General features: G+C 44.7%; 1 protein-coding gene across 1 annotated transcript in view; it reads right to left on the bottom strand.

The window, feature by feature from the left end:
* Positions 1 to 5,131, bottom strand: part of KL (klotho) — a 40,109-nt gene extending 34,978 nt beyond the window's left edge. The window contains exon 1 of the mRNA XM_045978423.1: positions 4,313 to 5,131. Coding sequence (XP_045834379.1) covers positions 4,313 to 5,131 — 819 coding nt within the window. The remainder of the gene's footprint in view (positions 1 to 4,312) is intronic.
* Positions 5,132 to 20,402: the final 15,271 nt, after the last annotated feature.

Genomic DNA, 20,402 nt, shown 5'->3' with positions numbered 1-20,402 from the left:
ACACACTGACATTCTTTGAATGCTGAGTAGTTTGTATTTTACCACTTTTCTATTGACATTGTTAAATATTGCTATGATTTTGAAATTATTAGTTCTTTTCCTATTCTTAAAATGTTTCTTGGACTTAACTGTAACCTTTAAAAAACACTATGTTCTATCAGATATTCAAAGAGGAGTGAGTCAAGCCCTTTGGAAGATATTCTATTTCTGATGAAACTCACTCAGGAATTCAGTACTATTGTACAAAATAACTAACTTTCAACCCAATGGATTCCTCCTTCTATGTACCAAATATATTTTAATGAGGGGAAAATTGGTAAAGTGCTTCCCAAAAGCATGTGGTATATATAACTTGAGCATGTATCTGGCAGATAAATCTCCTTCACTCTTACTTGGGAAATGAAAAAATCAGGCTGTTAAATGGCCAGGAGCTGTATACTGAGTGCGTACTGACCACCTACCTAGGACAAGATGGCACTTTAGGATAGATGAAGCGAACATGGTTTCCTTACTTAAGAAGTCACCCAACTAGTGGAAGAGTGAAAGAAGGCTAATGGTTATATGAAGGAGGCATCAGAAATGAAGCACAGAGGGATTCCAGAGAAGAAAGAGATGGCATTCAGGTGTGGAGTCAAATGGAACACGTGAGCTGGTTCTTGAAGAAAAGGTGGGATTTTAATAAACAAGGGCCTTTGTCTTGTTCGTACATGATGATATCCTTGAGAATGTCCATTGTGGCACACTGCGGGGTTACCAGGGCAGAAGCAAGGACACCAGCAAGGAAGCTATTCCAATTACCCAGGCAGAATCTGACAGGGGCGTGGATCTGTGGGCTGTAGGAAAAGGGAGAAGTGGCTGGATTCTGGATGTATTCGGAAAGTAGGTAGGGCTGTAGGATTTGTTGATGGATTGAAAGTAAGATGTGAGACAAAGGGATGAGTTAAGATATGGGGCTCAAGCAACTGAAAGAACAGAGTTGCCATAGTGGAGAAGGGAAGAAAGAGAGTTTGCTTCTGGATGTGTTCAATGTGGCATGCCCATTGGGCATCTAAGTGGAGAAGATGGTTGTCCATCCAAGCCTGGAGCTCAGAGCACAAGTTCTGGTTGGAGAATCGAAACTTGGAGTCATTAGGATCTAGAGTGTTCAGAGTTCACCTGGAGTCAATCTAGAGAAGAGGACCCCCAATAGAGCCCTGGGCCCTCGATATCTAGAGGTGAGGTATGGAGAACACAGGAATCACCAGTGAGCTGAGAGGGGAAGCAAGAGAGCCGTGCTGAGGAAGTGTGTCAAGAAAAGAGGATAGTGTCTAGACACATGCTGCAGACAGATCAGCTAAGCCAGGAGCCTTGATTTTAATGCATAGCCTGCTCAGTACCAACCTTGTCTGTATTGGACACCATCAGTGTCCAAAGTATTCCTCATCCCACCTCAAATGAAAGATGGTGTCTTTTTCCCCCACAGGTTCCCAGTACAAACATTTGCTAGACTCCCACCTGGGAGGCCACATGTATCTTCGACTGAGTCCTGGTCCTCTCAGAAACCCATGGGCAGAACAAAAACTCGGAGGCACTGTTGGGGCTGGAATCCCAACTATAGGCCTCAGTGTGAGTTTTTTGGGGGACATCAAGAACCATCTTCCAAGCTGTGAAGGCATAGCAGTCTCTCTTCAAGACACAGAGGAAACCTGTGTCCTCTTTCTGGGTTTTGCTCAGATGAGCAAAACAACCTGGGCTCCTAGAGCTCTGTGGGGAAACCCTTCTTTTAGTTCTGTTTCTCCTTCTGTCTCTGTCTCTGTCTCTCTTTATCTCTTTTACACACACACACACACACACACACTTGGACTGTTTTTTCAAGGTTTACCTCAGAATCAGGACCCCAAAAGTACAGGGAGACCTCCATTTTAAGCAGAGCCCCCCCATTATTCATTCTGCAATTTGTTTGGCCTGCCTCCTGTTCTCCGGGCCATGAGACACTGATTATTGAATGGGGGGATGTAGCAGGAGAAGGAAGCTTGGTTCAAATTCTCAGTCTCCTTAGGGGGTCTCCTTAGCCCACTTGTAAATTAGTGGCACAGAATGGGGCAGAGAAGAGGTACTGGCTAGCTTCATCCTTCACCAGCATCAGATCTCCAAATGCAAAAATAAATAAATATAAATATACATGTTTATATTTATGTAAATATGTATTTATATAAATATTTATATATAATTATATATTAAGGGGCTTAATGGCCTTGACAGCAATATCTAAACCCTGGCTGAAATGTTCTATTACCAAAGTCTGCAGCATATGTTTTATCTTTTTAAATAAGGTAAAAACTTCCCTACCTCCCTCTCCCTAACACATCCACCAAGAAAGAGCGTTGAAAACAGAACGAAAATATCTCATATGAAAAACTTAAGATACCGTCCTTGATGATGACGAGTTCCCTCTTCATAGCATACAAGAATGATTGAATTCCAAACCAAAGAAATTTGACAGCGAAATTAATATTTTACAGCAACTAGCATTTTGTTTGCAGCATCGGCAAAACCAAGGGGCCACCTGTTACTAATTTCTTATGAATACAAAGTCCACTGTGCTTCTGGGAAGGATGGTTAGTGTTTGTCAAGTTTTTTGTGTGAAGATACAAAAATATAACTGAAAACTTCATCAGAGGGCCAAAAGTGGGAACAAGAGTCAAAAGCATGTTGACAATTTCAAATATCAGAGTACCAGCCAGCTCCTACAGTCCCAATTCCTGATCTTATAAATGCAATGCTCATGTAAGCCATTATAATAAAAATTAATGCCTTTTGTATACACACAGAGTTTATTACACACTCTAAAAACAGAACTTGTGTGATTTAAATCTAAAAGAGTGATTTTGCAGGAATGATCTGTTACGTCCTCCAGCTGGCCCGCAAATCTCTTATTTGTTTCTGGTGTGCACGAAAATTTGCTTATGATTTCTTCAGAAGAGGGGCCAGTTCTTCCCATAATTTCTCTATCACCAACCATGAACAGATGATGGTTTGGGTCTTTTGAACCCTTAAAAAAAAAAAATGACAGACCGAAAAAGATTCCTACCATGGCTCTAAGGTATCTTAATGAAAAAATATATACCTATCTGAAATCAGCATTTTCTGGTCCAACAAAGCCAGCATTCTTCTGCGATCTGTGGTAGCAAACCGGAGCTGACATACAGCCTAATTTAGCCATTATTACAACACTAGGGGCGGCTCAAGCACTGAGTCACCTCAATACCCCGGTGCTGTTCTGCCTGATTATCTATGGCTTCCATTAAAAGTGTGTAGAAGTGGTTTTCATTTTGAATTTGTTCAAAATACGTGGCCTAATTCTCAATTTCAACTAGGTCTTCAGTAGGCTCACAACCAGAAGTTCGACATTTCAACACTTTTATTAAAATGTTTGCACATAGAAAATGCTTTCTCTCATGATATGAAACTCCGTACAAAATGTACCAACAACTGACATCATTATAAAGGAAACTTCAAATCCATGGGACCTAATCTTGCGCACCAAGTGAAGGAGAAACAGGAGGAAGGATGATTTGAGAGACGCCTTTATTGCGGCATATCAATAATCCAGCTATCAAAAGGTATTAAGCCTTTGCACAAGGGTATCGGAATCAATTGTGTCAGGGTAATAATCTCATCCCCAAGGAATCCCTGGCACCGGAGAAAGGATCATGGAGATACAGGTGTAGGACACAATCTACAGCATTCTGTAGCTGACTCTGTATTTTTATAGCTGGCTCTGTTTAAGATTGTAAAGGGGTCTTCACACCCCTGCTGGTTAGTATGGTTGATGGATGCCGTTCTACCTGCCGCAGAAAGAACTTCCAAAGGGTTGAAGGCTGGCTGGTCAGGAGATGTGATTTTGACACCTTCCCGTTTGCTGCAGTGTGTACATGGGCCACACACGGGACAGATCTTATTGGCTTAACACTGAACTCATGACATCTCCACAGACTACAAGCAGAGAGTAACGCTCTCTGCAAGGCTCCCTAACAAACCAGTTTCTGTCATCCACCCTCCTTACTCTCCAGATAGGTGCTATGAGCAAAGTGTCCCCTCCTTACCTCTAGGGATTCCTCTGCCCCCTTTCTCTCTCCCCATTCCCAACTGCTTGGCTTCCCAGTGAAGCCCCAGCTACTCAGCTCACCCCCGGAATGCGAATCCTAGGAGACCTCCTGAATGACTTCAAAGGGCGCGTCGTCTAGGCTGGAGGCTCAGGCCCCCCACTCGCCCCTGGCATCTCCAGAGGCCGTCTCCCCGCGTGGCCCTCTGGCTGGCCCCTCGAACTCACCAGGAGGAGGTTGTGCGCCACCAGGTACCCGAGCCGCGGGCTGCCCCGGACGCCAGGGGCCAGGCGCCCGGTGGCGTAGCCATGCCAGGCCACCACGTAGGGGTTGTCGATGGTGATCCAGTACTTGACCTGGCCGCCGAAGTGGCGGAAGCAGAGCTCGGCGTAATCCCTGAAGTGGTCGGCCAGGGCGCGGTTGGCCCAGCCGCCGTAAGCGTCCTGCAGGCGCTGGGGCAGGTCCCAGTGGTACAGGGTGACCACGGGCTGCACGCCCAGCTCCCGCAGCCGCTCTAGCAGGCGCCGATAGTAGCGCAGCCCCTCGCGGTTGGGGGCGCCCGCGCTGCCATTGGGGAGCACCCGCGCCCACGAGATGGAGAATCGGTAGTGGGTGACCCCGAGCTCGCGCAGCCCCTCTGTGTCGCGGAAGACGTTGTTGTAGCCGTCGCTGGCCACGTCCCCGGTAGCGGGCGGGGACGGAGGCCGGGCGCCCGACGGCGGGCCGGCTACCGGGGTATCTCCCGGGGGCGCAGGGGGGTGGTGGGTGAACGTGTCCCAGATGGATGCGCCCTTGCCGTGTTGCCGCCAGCCGCCCTCCGTCTGGTAGGCGGCGCTGCCCACGGCCCAGCGGAAGCCGTCGGGGAAGGTGTCGTGGAGGAGGCCGGCAGCCTCGGGGGCGGGGGGCTGCGCGAAGCGGGCCCAGGTCTGCGCCCCGTCGCCCGGGTCGGCGTACAGGCGGCGGCCGCCCAGGGCCAGCAGCAGCAGTAGCGGCAGCAACGGTAGCGGCGGCGGCCGCAGGCGGCGCGGTGGGGCGCGGGCGGGCATGCTGCGAGGGAACCGGGCGCTCGGGCGCCGCGCCTCACCCCCTTTATGCCCGCGCCCCGCTGCGCCGCCCGCCCCCGCCGGCGCGCCCACCCCCGCTTCCCCCCGGGCCCCGCTGGCAATAATTACCTGCGAGGCGGCGCCTCCCTCCGCCCTGGAGTGGGGGTGGGCGGGGGCGCAAAGGGCGAGCGAGTGCCGGGGAGGGGGCGCCGCAAGCCCGCAAGGTGCAGCGGGCGCCACTCTCGGGCGTCGGAGAAGAGGCACCTGTTCCTCGCTGCTCCCCGGAGGCGCGGCGGATGTCTGGGACCCAAGTTCTCTCCGCTCTCCCTTCTCGTTCCCCTCCGCACGCACCCCTGGGAGAAGCCATCGAGCCGGTGTTCTTCAAGGAGAGAAGGCGGCCCACCAACTTTCCCCGAGTTTGCGCGGGTTCTTTGCGGGCTCTCTCGGAGTCCGCCAGCGGAGAAGCACCTGCTTTCTCCTTGCTCCGGCTGGGAGGCCGAGAACAGTTTCAGACTGACATTGCTAGAACCGATTAGGAATTGGCTGAATGAAATCTTATGGCGACGGCAAGGCAGGGAAAGCCAGGTGGGAACTTTGAATGCTGTGAGAGAACGACTCGTGGCCGACTTTCCTTAGAGTTTTTAGGTAAGATGCTCTCCTGGAGAGCCGCCCCAGTAGCGCAGGGATGGATGGTCCCTCCCCAGGCCCCAGTCTAGAAACCCCTCAGGGAAGACAAAGGAGATGCAAAGGAGTGTCACCTTGACACTTTGCTTTACTGTCCCTCGTACAGTTACCTTTTAACCATTTCAAGCCGGTACTTGTTATTAATATTAAGTTAGATCCAGCAGAATTACTTGGAAGAATAATTCTTCCCAGAGGATGGAAGGTGGCGCCCAGAGGAAGGGGAAAGTGGCCTGTTCGTGTCATGACAGTTCTGATCATTCTTATTAAAAGGAAAAAAAAAATACTAAAGAAAATACTAAAATACTAAAAATACTAAAAAAATACTAAACAAAAAACAAAGTACCAAGGTTTCGACTCTGAATAACTGTTGTTCACTTTTTTTTATCCTTTTGCATCTGTTTTATGAATAATCACGTGGTAGCTTTCAGCTCTGAACTTAGCAAGCAACTTCTCTGTGGAAAGTTGTGCCCGTAGCTGTGCTGGAGGCGGACGTCCCTGGGTCCCACGAATGCCACTTGAGCCTAGAAGGGAAAGGACTGGAGGGATTTAGCCAAACAACCACTCCCACCCACTAAAACAAAAGATTTTTCCAGTTGCCGGGGAGCCTTTTGAGAGAAGCTGTGGAGGCATCTCCATTTGAAGGTGTATATAGATGGTCTGTGAGGAACTGATGTGCATCTGGAGGCAGGGGGTGTGGGCAGCCTGGACCTCATCTTTGTAATCCTGGGTGGAACAGCCTTTTCTCCAAGTCTTAGGAATCTCATCTGTAAAATACAGGTCTGGGGGCGCCTGGGTGGCTCAGTCCTTAGGTGTCTGCCTTTGGCTCTGGTCATGATCCCAGGGTCCTGGGATAGAGCCCAACATGGGGCTCCCTGTTTAGCAGGAAGCCTCCTCCTCCCTCTCCCACTACCCCTGCTTGTGTTCCCTCTTTTGCTTTCTCAAAAAAAAAAAAAATATATATATATATATGATAAAAAATAAAAGCAAAATGCACATCTGCCCTGTCTCCTTAGAGGGCTGTGAAATGCAAATGTGAAAATGTATACACAGATGACTCAGTCATGGAAAACACAAACGTTAAGATCCTGCTAATATCCTTCCCTCCCTCTCCAGTCCTCACTCTGGGCACATCTACACCTGTGCTCAATGACTAAGATCTCCACTGGGGTACATCCATTCTTGTCAAATGATCATCCTTGTGCTGTTTCTTACAAATGTAAAAGCAAGAAAGTTGTAAGTGTTGCAGGTGCTCTTATTAATTTCCTTTAAATGTAAGCACAACAAATTTATTCCAGTGGCTTATTAAATGGTCCCGACTCCAGCTAGCATATATCATCGTGATTAGTAAGATTAAGCCATCGGACTGGAACAAGATCTATCATGAGCATTTACATTTTTAATAAATGTGAAATAACAAACAGTGACACCTCGACAATTAAAAATATTACGCCACATAATGACACAGGCACATTCACTTCCAGTTAAATGAAAAAGCTATGTCTGCATGTGGGATCACATTTCCCTTCTTCAGCCCACGACGAGAGCATTTGCTGCATTGTAGCTTGTTAAGTTTCAATTAGAAATGCTTCATGGGGCTCATGGAAAATAGCTTAGACTTAAGCATTGGCTTATTGATGTATAGTCTGTTTGCTCAGGGCAGATTGTATCTACTGCAACTTTTATTTAACCAACAGTTAAAAAAATGAGAGAGGGTTTTTATTTTTGTTTTGTTTTGTTTTGTTTTTTGCAGTGGTAACTAAAAAGAAAAGACCTACTTGATTAAAAGCTCACATTTGAAGTTCATCTCTCCTAAGGTGGACATCAGAACTTCAGCATTTGCAGAGATATTCCCAGATGATAGTTTATCAAAGAAGAAGATTCATGATAAAGGTCTGGAACTTGCTGTTTTTTCAAGGTTCTGCTCGTGGTTGTTAAATTCTGGATTCCTGAACTGTGAATATGGGCAGGTGCTCCTCCTCATTTGTTCAGTTTTATTTTGGTCCTCGTGTCGCACAACCACCTTGAAATTCTAAAACATGGGTTTTGTTCAATGCTTTGTTCTCCGGCAAATAAGAGATTAATTCCTTGCTGTGCTTTGAATGTGAAGGTGGAGTTATCAGTGCATGAAAGGAAGGAGAATTTTAAAATTTACTTCCTGACTTCTGTCATGGTGATGATTTTCAACAACCTAGATAAAGGTGGTCTTCAAGCTACCTATCCTCATCCACATTCCTTCTCCAGTACCTCCTTATCAGAGCTTCTCCTGTGGGCTTGGGGGACCACCGGAGCCCTCCCTGGCCAAGGGAACAGAAGGAAGTCCATTGACTGACAGGGGCCCAAACACAACACCAGCCTCACAAGCTCTCAGCTCACCAGCCCTGACATTCAGCCTCTACCCGGAGGTACTGATAGCCTCGGCAACAACCTCTCTGAGCAACACCCATGGGCAAAGCAACTGTGAGGAGCTTAAGACTTCACATCACAGGGGACACTGCCTGCCTTCAAAGGCAACACTGGACTGGAGAAAAATAAAGAATGTTGATAATAAATACATTGTTGAGCATTCACAAATGACCCACATGATGGATGTTAGAGGAATTCAGAGGAAAGAGAAGTTAACCTATGTTGAGTTGGATGGAAAAGTTTCACAAAGAAATGGAACAATATCTGGGGTTTAAAGTAAAATTGGCAAGGAGATCTGGAGGTAAAGATCATAGAGAAGCAAAACCTGGAAGAAAAAAGTGTTCACCGTATATTTGTATTAAAATACCTACTTAGGCAGGGCAGTAATGGACTGGAAAGGCAGTTATGGATTGGAGATATGGGCCAGAAATTTTGATGCCATGAGATGGGGGATAAAATGAGGGTATTCAAAAAGAGACAACTAAAAGCCAAGGCTGGGGTGCTGGTATGGGTCTCCATCTGGGGGGATAAGGGGTGGAGTGAGAAAGGGGATAAAAAGGAAACAAGACCCACAGGGGAGTGCCTCAAGTCACAGGATCATGAGTTTTTCAAGCTGAGGAAAAGACTTCAAAAAGGAGAGGTGATCGAACTTGTTGAGAAATGACAACCGATCTAGAAATTAGATCATTTGCTGACTTTGAAGACACATTTTTATTTAAGTTGTAAAGAGAGCTCGAGCCAGGTTTTGGTGTGAGATGTCAGTGAAAGTGTGTGGGAGCTGAGGAGATGGAGGCCCTCAGTACAGACTCATCTGAGACGTTGGCCGGGGGAAGGAATGCAAGAAGGTCCCTTGAGGGGTTTGCATGGTAGAAAATTTTTCAAGGTTAGGAACTCTGCACCTGTTTGTGTACCGAGGAGGAAAGGTCAAGGACAAGAGAATCTGGAGTCCAGAGTTCATCTTTTTGAGGAAACAAAATACTGTACGGCAGCGGCTATGATCTCAAGTAGATGGCTGGAGACTTTTGAGGTCCCCGCATATTAAACAGGGAGACAGTAAAAAGACCACAAGAACTCCTACGAGTGCGTAGCTGGAATGCTGAAATGATGGAGAAGACAGCATGAGCAAATGCCTCACAGAAGTGGACCAAAAGCTACTAAGGAAGCAACAAAGGGAGCTCCGTGAAGGCTTCAAAACATCAGGAAGTGGGCTCCTGGGCAGCTGCCGCTCTCCTGAGCTCTGTGGAGCTAACGTGGGTGATGGAGGCAGTAGCCTGGGCTCTGACTGCTTCTGCAGACTGTGGGAAGTGCGCACGCCTGGATGACTCCATCTCTTCTGAGCAGAGCAGGGAGCCTGAGGGCTTGGAACCTGCACCCCTCCTCCTCCCTACCCTGTCCTTCTAAGTGACATTGCTGCCTCCATAGTCTGGAACTAATAATACCCCAATTATACCCCAATAAACATGTCCTGACACAAGGTCATGTCTAGAGGCAGGGAGAGTGGTACCGGGGGCCCAAGGCATTGAGTTGCTGCAATCAAGATGTCTCTACTCCCTTTCTCAAAACTACCGTCAGTATGAGAATGAGACATATCTCTTTGCAATGAAATCGAGAGAGGTTAGTATATGGAAAGGAAATGAAGATGAAGGACTGGTATGTGAGTTCGCTGAGAGAGAGATGTATGAGAAGTGAAACGATTTACCTGGCACCGCTCTAGAATGGTTCAAAGTCTGAGATACTGTGGAAGAATCAGGCAGCTGGGGGCCTGAAAACAGGAATGATGAGATCCCAATTTTCTGGTCTTAGCGCAGTCTGGCCTTACCCACTGCCTAGCTCCACGGGGAACTTATTCTCTTTAAGAAATGGATCCAAAGAAGCTACAGCCTTGGGAACAGCACATGTGAAAAAGAGCATGGGTGAGGTGTTAGGAGAGTAGATCAGATTCTGCAGAGCAAGAATGGGACCCCCAGCCTTCCCCAGGCTAGCTGCAGGACTCCAGCAGAGCTTCTGACAGTAGAGCCCCATCTGCCACAAGTCTTGCCTATGCACATAAAGCTTCCAGACAGCTTTTTGGTGACTCATCCTTGGATATAAAAGAACAGCCAAGGAACACCAGCTCTATGAAGGAAAACTCCCCATGCAGCAGTACAAAACTGTCATTATACAAAACTGTCATTAATGTTTTCAAGTAAGAGAAGGTAGGACATCTACGGTGCAAGGACAGGGTCAGAATAAAAATGGGAAAAACAGAGATCCAAAACAGAATTCATGGAAATTAAGAATACCGTACCAAATAAAGATAAGAGGTTTTGAATTTGGTCCAAGTATCGGAAAATAAGAAAGTGCCTTAAAAAGCATACAAAAAATAAAGCATTCAAAAACCGGAAATAAAGATTCAGAAAAATTTAGATCAAACATCCAACTTGAAGGAGTTCAAAACAGAGAACAAACAGGAAGTTCAGAATTGAAGTTCATGAGGTTCCAGAGAAATGGGTCTAAGCCGCCCAGTTATAATAAAAGACCCAAAGTAAGGCACATCAGAATACCAGAGATAAAGATAAATTCCTAAAGCTTCAGCGTTTAAACAAAAGCAAACAAAACGAAACAAAAAAACACAAGATCCGAAGTGGTACTGGACTTCTCAAGGGTAACATGGAAAATCAGAGAACAATGGTACCGTGCTTTCAATTTCCTGAAGGAAAATTGTTTTCAACCTAGAACCCTGTGTCCCACCAAACCAGTAATCAAGTGTGACCATAAAGTAGGCATTTTCAGATATCGAGGATGTTTTAAAAGGTGCTTTCAAATGCATCTTTTTTCTGAAGCGATAAAAATATGTACTTTGCTAACACAAGGAAGTAAACCAAAGAAAGAGAAAATATGAGTAGCACGAACAGAGGGTAGAAGGCAGGTGAAACATGAAGGGAATTTATAGGATTATAGCAAAAGGAAACCTCAAGATGTAGCCAATTAGAGTATAAGCATTCTAGGCAGAAACAGAACAGAGGGCTTCAAGAGGATGTCTTCAGGAAATAAACAAACACACAAAAGGAACAGATAGATATCTGATAAACTTCGTGGAGAGATTTTACAGGGTTTTAGGAGTGAAGGAGAAAACTTAGCCAGAAATTCAAAGTAATGGATTTCAAGTTTCCGGTCTGACGTGCAAACAGCTCAGAAGTCATCATTCCCGTCCTCACATCAAGAAAAAAAACGTGAACAAACTGAAAAGCAACAACTCTTCTTAGATGCATCAAAGACATGAGCTCACAGGGCAAACTGTTGCCCCCAAAACTGGAAAGACAGATGGGGTAATGTAATCACAGCTTACCAGAAACAGACACCCACAGCTGGAGCCCCTCGGTAGGAAAACTTTAAGCTGTAATTGATAGATAGCTGGAGATCCAGTGTGAGCAAGTTTAAGAGTTAAAACCTCTGAGGGGGGCCCCATTTTTCTGTGACATTTACCTCCATGTACTCTACCAGAGTCTCTCTGTTAAGATGGGAGAAGAAGCCTCTTGTGCTTCTGGCAGAAGGAGGGAAAGTAACAATTCTGACATCACTCTTACCTCTCCGTTCTCCTTAACAGGACCTGGTCTCAAAGGAAACTGCTGTACCAGAGCTAACCAACTGGGATATGCCCAATGCCTAGTCTTCCTGGGGGACAGGAAATACCCAACTCCAGCTCCCACTAACCTTCATCCTGGAGGAAAAGAGATCCCAAGTCAGGACGAGTAATAGACTGAGTCCCACTCGTGGGACTACAGAATGATTCCCCTTCCCCCACACCTTAACTATTACATCAAAGGACTCCTATATAATTACTGGGGATCATAACCAACAGAACTGTAAGCCTCAGACTCGATTTAAGACGTGTATAGAAAAATCCAAAGATGATAAGAAAGAAAGAAAAAAAAAAACACAAGGACACTGGGAGGAATATCAGTTTCTGATAACCACAGTAAACATAGACTAACTCCTAATCAGATAAACATAAAACCTCTCAGTTCCTTTGACTATATATATTATGTCCAGCCTTCAACAAAAAACTACAAAACTGCATGTTGTTACAAGGCAAAAACACAGTCTAAAAAGACAAAGCAAGCATCAGGACTAGACTCAAGGAGAGACTCAGGAAAGAAAAAGTTATATGATAAAGGAAATGTTACATATATACTACCTGGCTCAGCTGTAAATTAATTTTACTCATTTACATTTTATGTGAATATAATAGAGAAGTATGATTATAACTGTATTGGGCAATTGTATGAATGTTCAAAAGCAAGTGGCCCAGGGCTCCTGGGTGGCTCAGTCAGTTAAGCATTCGACTCTTGACTTCAGCTTGGGTCATAATGTCGGTGTTGTGAAATTGAGCCTCGTGCTGGGATCACATGCTGGGCATGAAGCCTGCCTAAGATTCTCTCTCCCTCTGCCCTTCCCGCACCTAAAAAAAAAAAAAAAAATGATTAATTTTTGAAAAGGGAGAGAAAGTGGTACATGCACATTATTTTTAAACATGGAGGTGAAATAACCGGGGGGGTGGGGGGGTGGGGGGAACAGCTGAAAGAGTTGAAAAGGGCTAACTTATGGGATTGGTGATTTTTTTCAATAAAACCTTTCAACATCATATCATTTTAATTTGTATGCAAATTGAAGTATCCTGTCAACAAATTTTGGTCCAAAGTGAGGAAGGATTATACCTTTTTTTTTTTTTTTTTTTTTTGAGTAAAGTGATAGAAATTTATTAAGTGAAGATACAGGAAAAGCTCTCAAGAATGAGAGGGGTCCTGACTGGGCTGTCAGTGAAGGTCTTTTATAGAAAGTTAACCAAAGAACTTAAATCCTTTCAATGTTTCTAATGATAACACCTTCAATGGCTTACTTCCTTTTTAGAGTCTGGTTATTCTTTGTTGGTCACAGATGATTATCATAAAAGACAATCCCCTGCCTCACCCCCTAGCCGCCCCCCCACCCCGCCCCCGACAGGACCCACCCCACACCACTTGGACAGGGTGGTCCAATTTGTCCCCTTATCTCTGGTTTCCCCACACCTCCACATTTTGGGGATTTCTGTGAGCCTGATCACTATGCCCCCTATCCACCTCTCCCTAACTAGCCCCACTCATTCCTCCCCCTGGAATAATAATCCTAACTGCCCTTAAGAAATGAGGCAATGACCACTCTGGCTGCTTCCTGCTGAAAGATTTGAAAGGGGTGAAATTAGGGGATTGGTGATTTTTCAGGAAAACCTTTCAACATTATCTGTCATTTTAATTTGTATGCAAATTAAAGGAAGTATCATGTCAATAAATTTTGGTCCAAAGTGAAGAGGATTACCTATATCTTCTTGAGAGAAGAAAGGAAGAAGGAAGAAAGGTGGGTGATGCTACAAGAGAGATTTGGAGGCAGAGATGAAGGTGTAGATGTACATTTTGAGGTGAGAGGCTGATGGGGGGCAGTCAGGGGAATGACTTGAAGCTAAAAACTAATGATTTCTATCTTCTAGTAGAACAGAAGGCTAGTTCAGCTGCGGAGAGCCAGCAAGCTGGATTTGTGTGATAAGTAAAAGCCACAATAGTGAACTTCTTGAAGAGTCAACAGAAGATGACTGACTGAGACATCATTGAACAGCAGGATTAAAGCTACACAGCATGCATTTGTAAAGTAACTATCTATACAAACCACATTTATCTCAAATACTTGATGCAATATTTCTGATTATCTAACTGCCTGTGTTTAAATTCACGATTTTATGACCTATATTTCACTGAGAAGAGAACACAGCTCTACTTTTCATACATTACAAAACTGAGTTTGCTCCTTTTTTGCATATGTCCTGTCTCTGTTGTTGATTAGGACCAAAGGCAATGGTTCAGACCTTGGATGGTCCAATTAGCATCCCTCTGGTCCACTCAAAAGACTGCCACTCTGCCCCTGGCCATGGGCTTGAAATTGATGTCCTGAGTCATCGGGGGCATTAGTTAAAGCAGAAAGTGAATTAATTAGTTGGGATTTATTACCAGCATAGAAAAATGGCACAAAATGCATTACTTTTAGTGTAACTAATAAAATTTGGATATAGGGTCTGTCCCCTTGAGCAAGTGACAGCTGAGTTGCTTATCCATCCTTGGCCAATAGTACTGATGTTGTACCCACACTCTGTTGGTGATCTCTTTCTAAACAGAGAACCTGAAAGTCTTATTTTTTTCAATAAGAGCCTCTATGTGCCCTGGGCATTTTGTTTATAGTTTGTTTTCTGTAGTATGAATTTTGTGATCCTAGCTTGCTCCTCCCCCTCTCATTGACCATCCTCACTGGCTAGTCCTTGGCTCTCCATCCATCTCTCTCCCAACACCCGTCTTCTGAGAGCTCATCTATTCCTTGGTTTCAGTTGTGAGGGTGAGTCACAAACTAGAATCTCTCTGCCATGATCTGATCCTGCCCTTCAGCACCACACCTACAGAGCCTGTCCTATGCTTCAGCTGGGAAATTTCAAGCTTCCATCTCAAAGTCACTGTGCTTAAATAGGCAAAGCACACAGAGAACTCACAGGAGAACAAATCAGACAGAGTATAAACATGAGATATATTCAGTGTCAGAGAAGAAATGTTAAGTGTGCAAAAGTAATAAGAATTTTTACTAATATAAACAAAGCAATGTATTACTAGAATAGAAATAGCGAAAAAATAGTAAAAAATACTGGAATGTACAAAACAGCTCTGGAAGGTTGGATAGATGGAGAGATACAATAACTTAACAATGATTTCACATAAGCTTAAATGGAGGGAAGGATTTTTTTTTTAAGACTGGTAAAAATGGTCATTTGCTTGAAAAAAATAACAATAAAATTACATTCCAAATTCACACTATTATAACAAAATAATCCTAATGAATTAGATTTAGCAAAGTGAAAAATTATATAAAAATAATAGAAAAATGTAAGAGAATATGTTTAGAATCTTGTGAAGAAAGCCTTTTCCAGCATGAAGCAAAACCCAGACAACATAAAAGAAAAGACTGACAACCTTAACTGAGTAATCAGAGCCACTATTTAGAATAGAAACAAATGACAGATCTGGAAGAAAATATTTGCAAAAAGTTAATAGCTGTCATCTGTAGAGTTCCTGTAAATAAACAAACACATAAATAAATAGATAAAGCAAGCAAGCAAGCAATGAACTCAGTGCAAAAATCATCAAAAAATAAGACGAGGCAGGACACTTGGGTGGCTCAGTCAGTTAAGCGTGGGACTCTTGGTTTTGGCTCATGTCATGATCTCAGGGTTGTCGGGCTCTGCTCTTGTGGGGAATCTGCTTCTCTCCTCCCTCTCCTTCTGCCCCTTTTCCCCTCTTCTCTAAAAGAAGTAAATAAATAAATCTTTTAAAAAATATGAATAGGCATGTCACAAAGGAAAAAATGAAAATGTCAAATAAACCTAAGCAAATAAGCAAACTAATGGAGAGCAAAAGAACATTGTTAAAAGAGAGAGATACCATTTTTCCCCTGAAAACAGAAAAAAGAAATCACATTTAGTGTTAGAGCGCAGGAAAGATGCATTCACATACTACCAATAAACATGTAGATCTCACAACTTTGGAGACGGTTCATTTGTCATTATCTATAAAAACTACACATACCCACATCTTATAATTCAGAAATGCCACTTCAAGGACTTTATCCTACAGCAATAGCAACAACAAATGCATAAAGACGTAAGTGAACAAATGTCATGTGGCATTGCTCGTGACGGAAGACAATAGGAAAGTCCCCAATGCCCTTCAACAGGGGAAATTTACATAAATTATGTTACAGATTGAGATTTCTTTTTTTAAATCTCCTGGTTGAAGATTTGCCAAATGCATAACTCTGGGCCACGGAATTGGAGATGGGGATTTTTTTTTTTCCTTTTATTTTTTACTTTATAAATACTTTCTGCCCATCCCTTACCACCCGGGTGGGGGGGGGGGAGGAAGAGAGCAAACAAAGGAAAAGGTGGACTAAATAATCATGTAAGGATTATCTCAGTAGTGTAGTACCAGCAGGCAGAGTGATGCTGTATGAATGGAAAGAATCACTAATCTCCCTACCTCTGCTTTTCAATCTATTTATGTCCCAGAGAAAAGATAGGGAATACAAAGAGAAATAATAACATGGAGCTCATGTTCCTATGAAGGCAATATCAAAAAAAGAAAGAACAGAGAGTTGAGGAGTGGACGAGGGGACGGGAGTGCAGAGAAAGGAAGGAAGGAAGGGGAGCGGGAGCCAGGTCTCTGTCATCATTTCCAGCCCGTATCCCCTCCTTCTTGGTGACGTGGAGCCCAGCCCTTGATGGCAACGGGAGTGGGAGTGGTTTCCTGTTCCTGGAAGCTCAGCCTCCTTGTGCTTTGAAAAGTATCCCATTGTGTGAGTGACTTAATGTCCTTTAATAAACAAATCCCTTCTCTGCTTCAGCCAGCCAGAGTGGGTTCCCTTGTTTGCAGCTGACAGAGACCCATGAACTAATTATGGGGCTTTCTCAGCCTGGTGCCCCAAGTTCATCAAAAACAGAATCTTAGACTTGGAAGGAAGCTTGCAGTCATATAACCTCATCTCCCACCAAGTACAGATGGAGTCTTCTCTGACCCCTTCACGCCCCCTGCCTGAACATTTCCTATGACAGGGAAATCACCACCTGGTGAAGACTCTGCAGCGTTACTGAACACTGACCACAAAACCAAATATTACTGTTCCAGAGAACTAGCGTCATGGTACCTCTACCAGAGAGTCTTGGTCCTGTCCCCAGGAGCCAAGCAGAACCTCTGGCTTAGAGCAGCGCTCCCTGTGGTTTGGAGGAAGCACACACCGACCTGTCCTCATCTATGATGCTGCTACATCCGATCCACAGTGAACTTCTCAAGGGCCGAGCGTGGTGCCCTCATGCCCCAAGAAGGCCTCCGTAAGTACTGGCGGAATGAATAAACAAATGAGTGGCAGTTTACATCTCTCCTTGGGGGCTGCAGGGACTACAGTAGGATTGACCACTCGCACTCCTAAAACCTATTCCTCCCAGCTACGGTCACCAAAGTGCCAACGCTCAGCCCAGCTACCCACAGCGGAGGAGTGAGAGGCCTGCGCAGAGCCCTTCCGGAAGCATGACCTGTGCATGGTGTTGGAGGAGACCCGGAAGGGCTGAGAGACAACATTGTGGGACAGGCCAGCAGATATTTAGAGAATCCAGAGGCCTAAAAGCAGAAGTAGGAGATGAGGTGACAGCTGGTGTCAGCTCTGAAGCTCGGTGGATGGAGAGCTGACCTGAGGCTGTGTCACCAGACCGGGGGCGGGGGGGGGGGGGGTGCGCCTCCACAGCAAAGGTCCCCTGGGGACAATTAGCCACTAGAACTCCAGAGGTGAGGACAGTCAGGCCTGAACTAGAATTACACGTAGGGCAACCAGACCCAAACCGAAAATGTATTTAATATTCAAAAGGCTTAATTCGTTCATTTAACAAATATTTACTGATCATCTGCTAGGATAGGCAGTCATATGGTGCCCACAAAGAGGTCCATGTTCTAATTCTTGGAACCTATGAATAGGAAAAGGATTCATAAGGCTACAGAGACTTTTCACAGATGTCCCTGAGGACCCCAAGAGAGAGACTATCTTGGATTATCTGGGAGCTGTGCCGTGAATTTTATCCCCTCAAAATTCACACAGGAAAGCTCTACTCCATAACCTGATAGTATTTGGGGATTAAGGCCTTTGAGTGATAATTAGGTTTAGATGAGGTCATGAGGGTGGGGATCTCAGGATGGGAGGGCCGGAAACAGGATTCAAGGAAGGTGGTGAGATGATACCAGGGTCGCAATGTAGGACCATGAGGCAGGGAAAGGGAGGAGACTTTCGAGGAGGAAAAAGCAAAGAGACACATTTCCCCCTGAAACCTCCAGAGGGAATATAACGCCGCCAACACTTTGACTTTAGAACCGTAAGTTACTACATTTGTGTTGTTTTAAGCCGCTAAGTTTTGTGCAAGATGTTATATCAGCAGTAGGAAATAAATATGCTTCCTGCATGCCAGGTATTGTACGATGCATTTGTCATCGAGCAGCGAACAAAATAAACAATCCCTACCCTCGCGTCATTTACATTCCAGTGAAGACAGGAAATAAACAACATGCATATTAAGTAAACTGTTCAGTACAGAGCACGTTAGGAAGTGACAGGGGCTGTAGGGAGGTAAATGCATTTGTTACCGGGGTGAGGATGAGGTTCGCTGAGGGGCAGCATTTCAGCAGAACCTGAAGGAGGTGAGAAAGTGAGCCATGGATAAATCTGGACAAAGAATAAAGGACACAGGGAACAGCCAATGCAAAGGGCCGCAGCTCAGGGTGGGCCTGGCCCATTCAGGACCAGCAGGGAAGCCATCAGGGCAGGAACAGAGAACTTTGGCTCTTACTCTGAGTACTATGGGAAGCTGTTGGAGGGTTCCAGCAGAGGAGCGACAGGAACTCAGGTGGCTTCTGAAGGATCATTTGCCTGATCATTTGGGAAAAGATGGGGGTAAGGAGTCTGGGAGCAGGATGGTAACAGTAGAAGTGAAGAGAGATCGTCAGATTCTGGATCTATTTGGAAAGTAGAGCCAAGAATTTCCTGACAGAGTAGATGTGGGGTTGAGAAAGAGGAGTGAGTATAGGCTAACTCCAAGTTAAATTAGGAGCATAGGGTTCGACCAGGAAGCAAACCATAGACTTGTTAAAATCCCAGCTAAGAAGGTCAACATAATTCCATGACCATTCACCATGTAAATAAAGGAAGGTACAATTTTTTGGCCACTAAAGAAATTTTAATTAAAAGAGAAAATATTCTTGACCTTAAAAGTGCAAAGTGTTAGCAAGGCTAAGAGAGACTCTTAGATGCTGTGTATATGAGTTTGGGGCCAACTGAGCTGATATTACAACAACAGTACAGGGGTTTAAACAATTTAGAAGTTAAAGTCTCACTCACATGACATTCCAGGGAGAAATAATCCAGGGTGTGTGCTAGTTCTGCCAACCCCAGCCCACGTTTCCAAGATGGCGCCCGTTATCACCGTTTCTCAGCCATCAACAAGGGAATTGACAAGAGAATGTCCAGAGTAAATGTCTCTGAAGGAAAGAGCCAGAAGTTGCACTCAGGATCCTCTCTTCCACAGCCCACATGGCAAAATAAGGTTCCATGGCCATACTGAGCTGCAAAGGGAGGTAGGAAATTAATCTACAGCTAGAAAGCTGAGTGCCCAGCTATAATTTGAGGAAATCTGTTACTCTTAGCAAGAGCCAAGAGTGGGTGCTGGCGGGACAGTCAGCAGGCTCTGTCACACCATTCCCGAGGGTACCACTGGTCCAGCCTCTCTGAAGAGCAACTGGGAAACACGGATTGAAATCTTAAAATGTTGAATCACAATTTCATTTCTAAAAATTAACCTAAGGAAATCATCACGACATTTTGCAAAGTGTTGAAGATAGGAATTTTAAATTGAATTTTAAACAATATAATGCTCTTGGAAACCAGAGAATTAGACTGTGGGGCTCACCTTGTAACTTTGGGCCCGCTTCCCTACCCTGGATCACATGAACCTTAAAGTTTGGGACTAGACCACATCCACTTTTGATGCTGTGGGCTCAGCGCTCAATATGTATTTGGAGAATAAAGGAATGAAAGAAAAAAAAATCATGACCATGAACCCATATTTAGCTGTAAGTATAGCTACTGATAAGAACTGAACATAGCAAAAGAACTGGAGTAATCTAAATATCCAGCCAGAGAGGGTTGGTATAATAAATTATTCATATCGTGGACAACTATGTAGTTATTCAAAATGGCATCGTGGTAGACATGTAATGACACAGAGGGTTTCCAACATATTAAGTGTTTAAAAAGCAGGTTTTACAGGGCATCTGGGTGGCTCAGTCGGTTAAGCTTCAGACTCTTGGTTTCAGCTCAGGTCATGAGCTCAGAGTTGAGAAATCAAGCCCCACGACAAGGCTCCACATTCAGCAGGTAATCTGCTTGAGATTCTCTCTCTCCCTCTGCCCCTACCCCTATCTCTCTCTGAAATAAATCTTTTTTTAAAAAGCAGGCTGTGCAATTTTAGGTAAAATATGATTTAACATATGCTTTAAAATTCTTAGACACATGTCCATACCAAAATGTACACCAAAATTTTACCTTT

The sequence above is a fragment of the Meles meles genome, chromosome 14 (genome assembly GCF_922984935.1).
Source record: "Meles meles chromosome 14, mMelMel3.1 paternal haplotype, whole genome shotgun sequence".
NCBI classification, from domain to species: Eukaryota; Metazoa; Chordata; class Mammalia; order Carnivora; family Mustelidae; genus Meles; species Meles meles.
The sequence above is the reverse complement of the archived record's forward strand: the minus strand, read 5'-3'. Positions and strand labels throughout refer to the sequence as shown.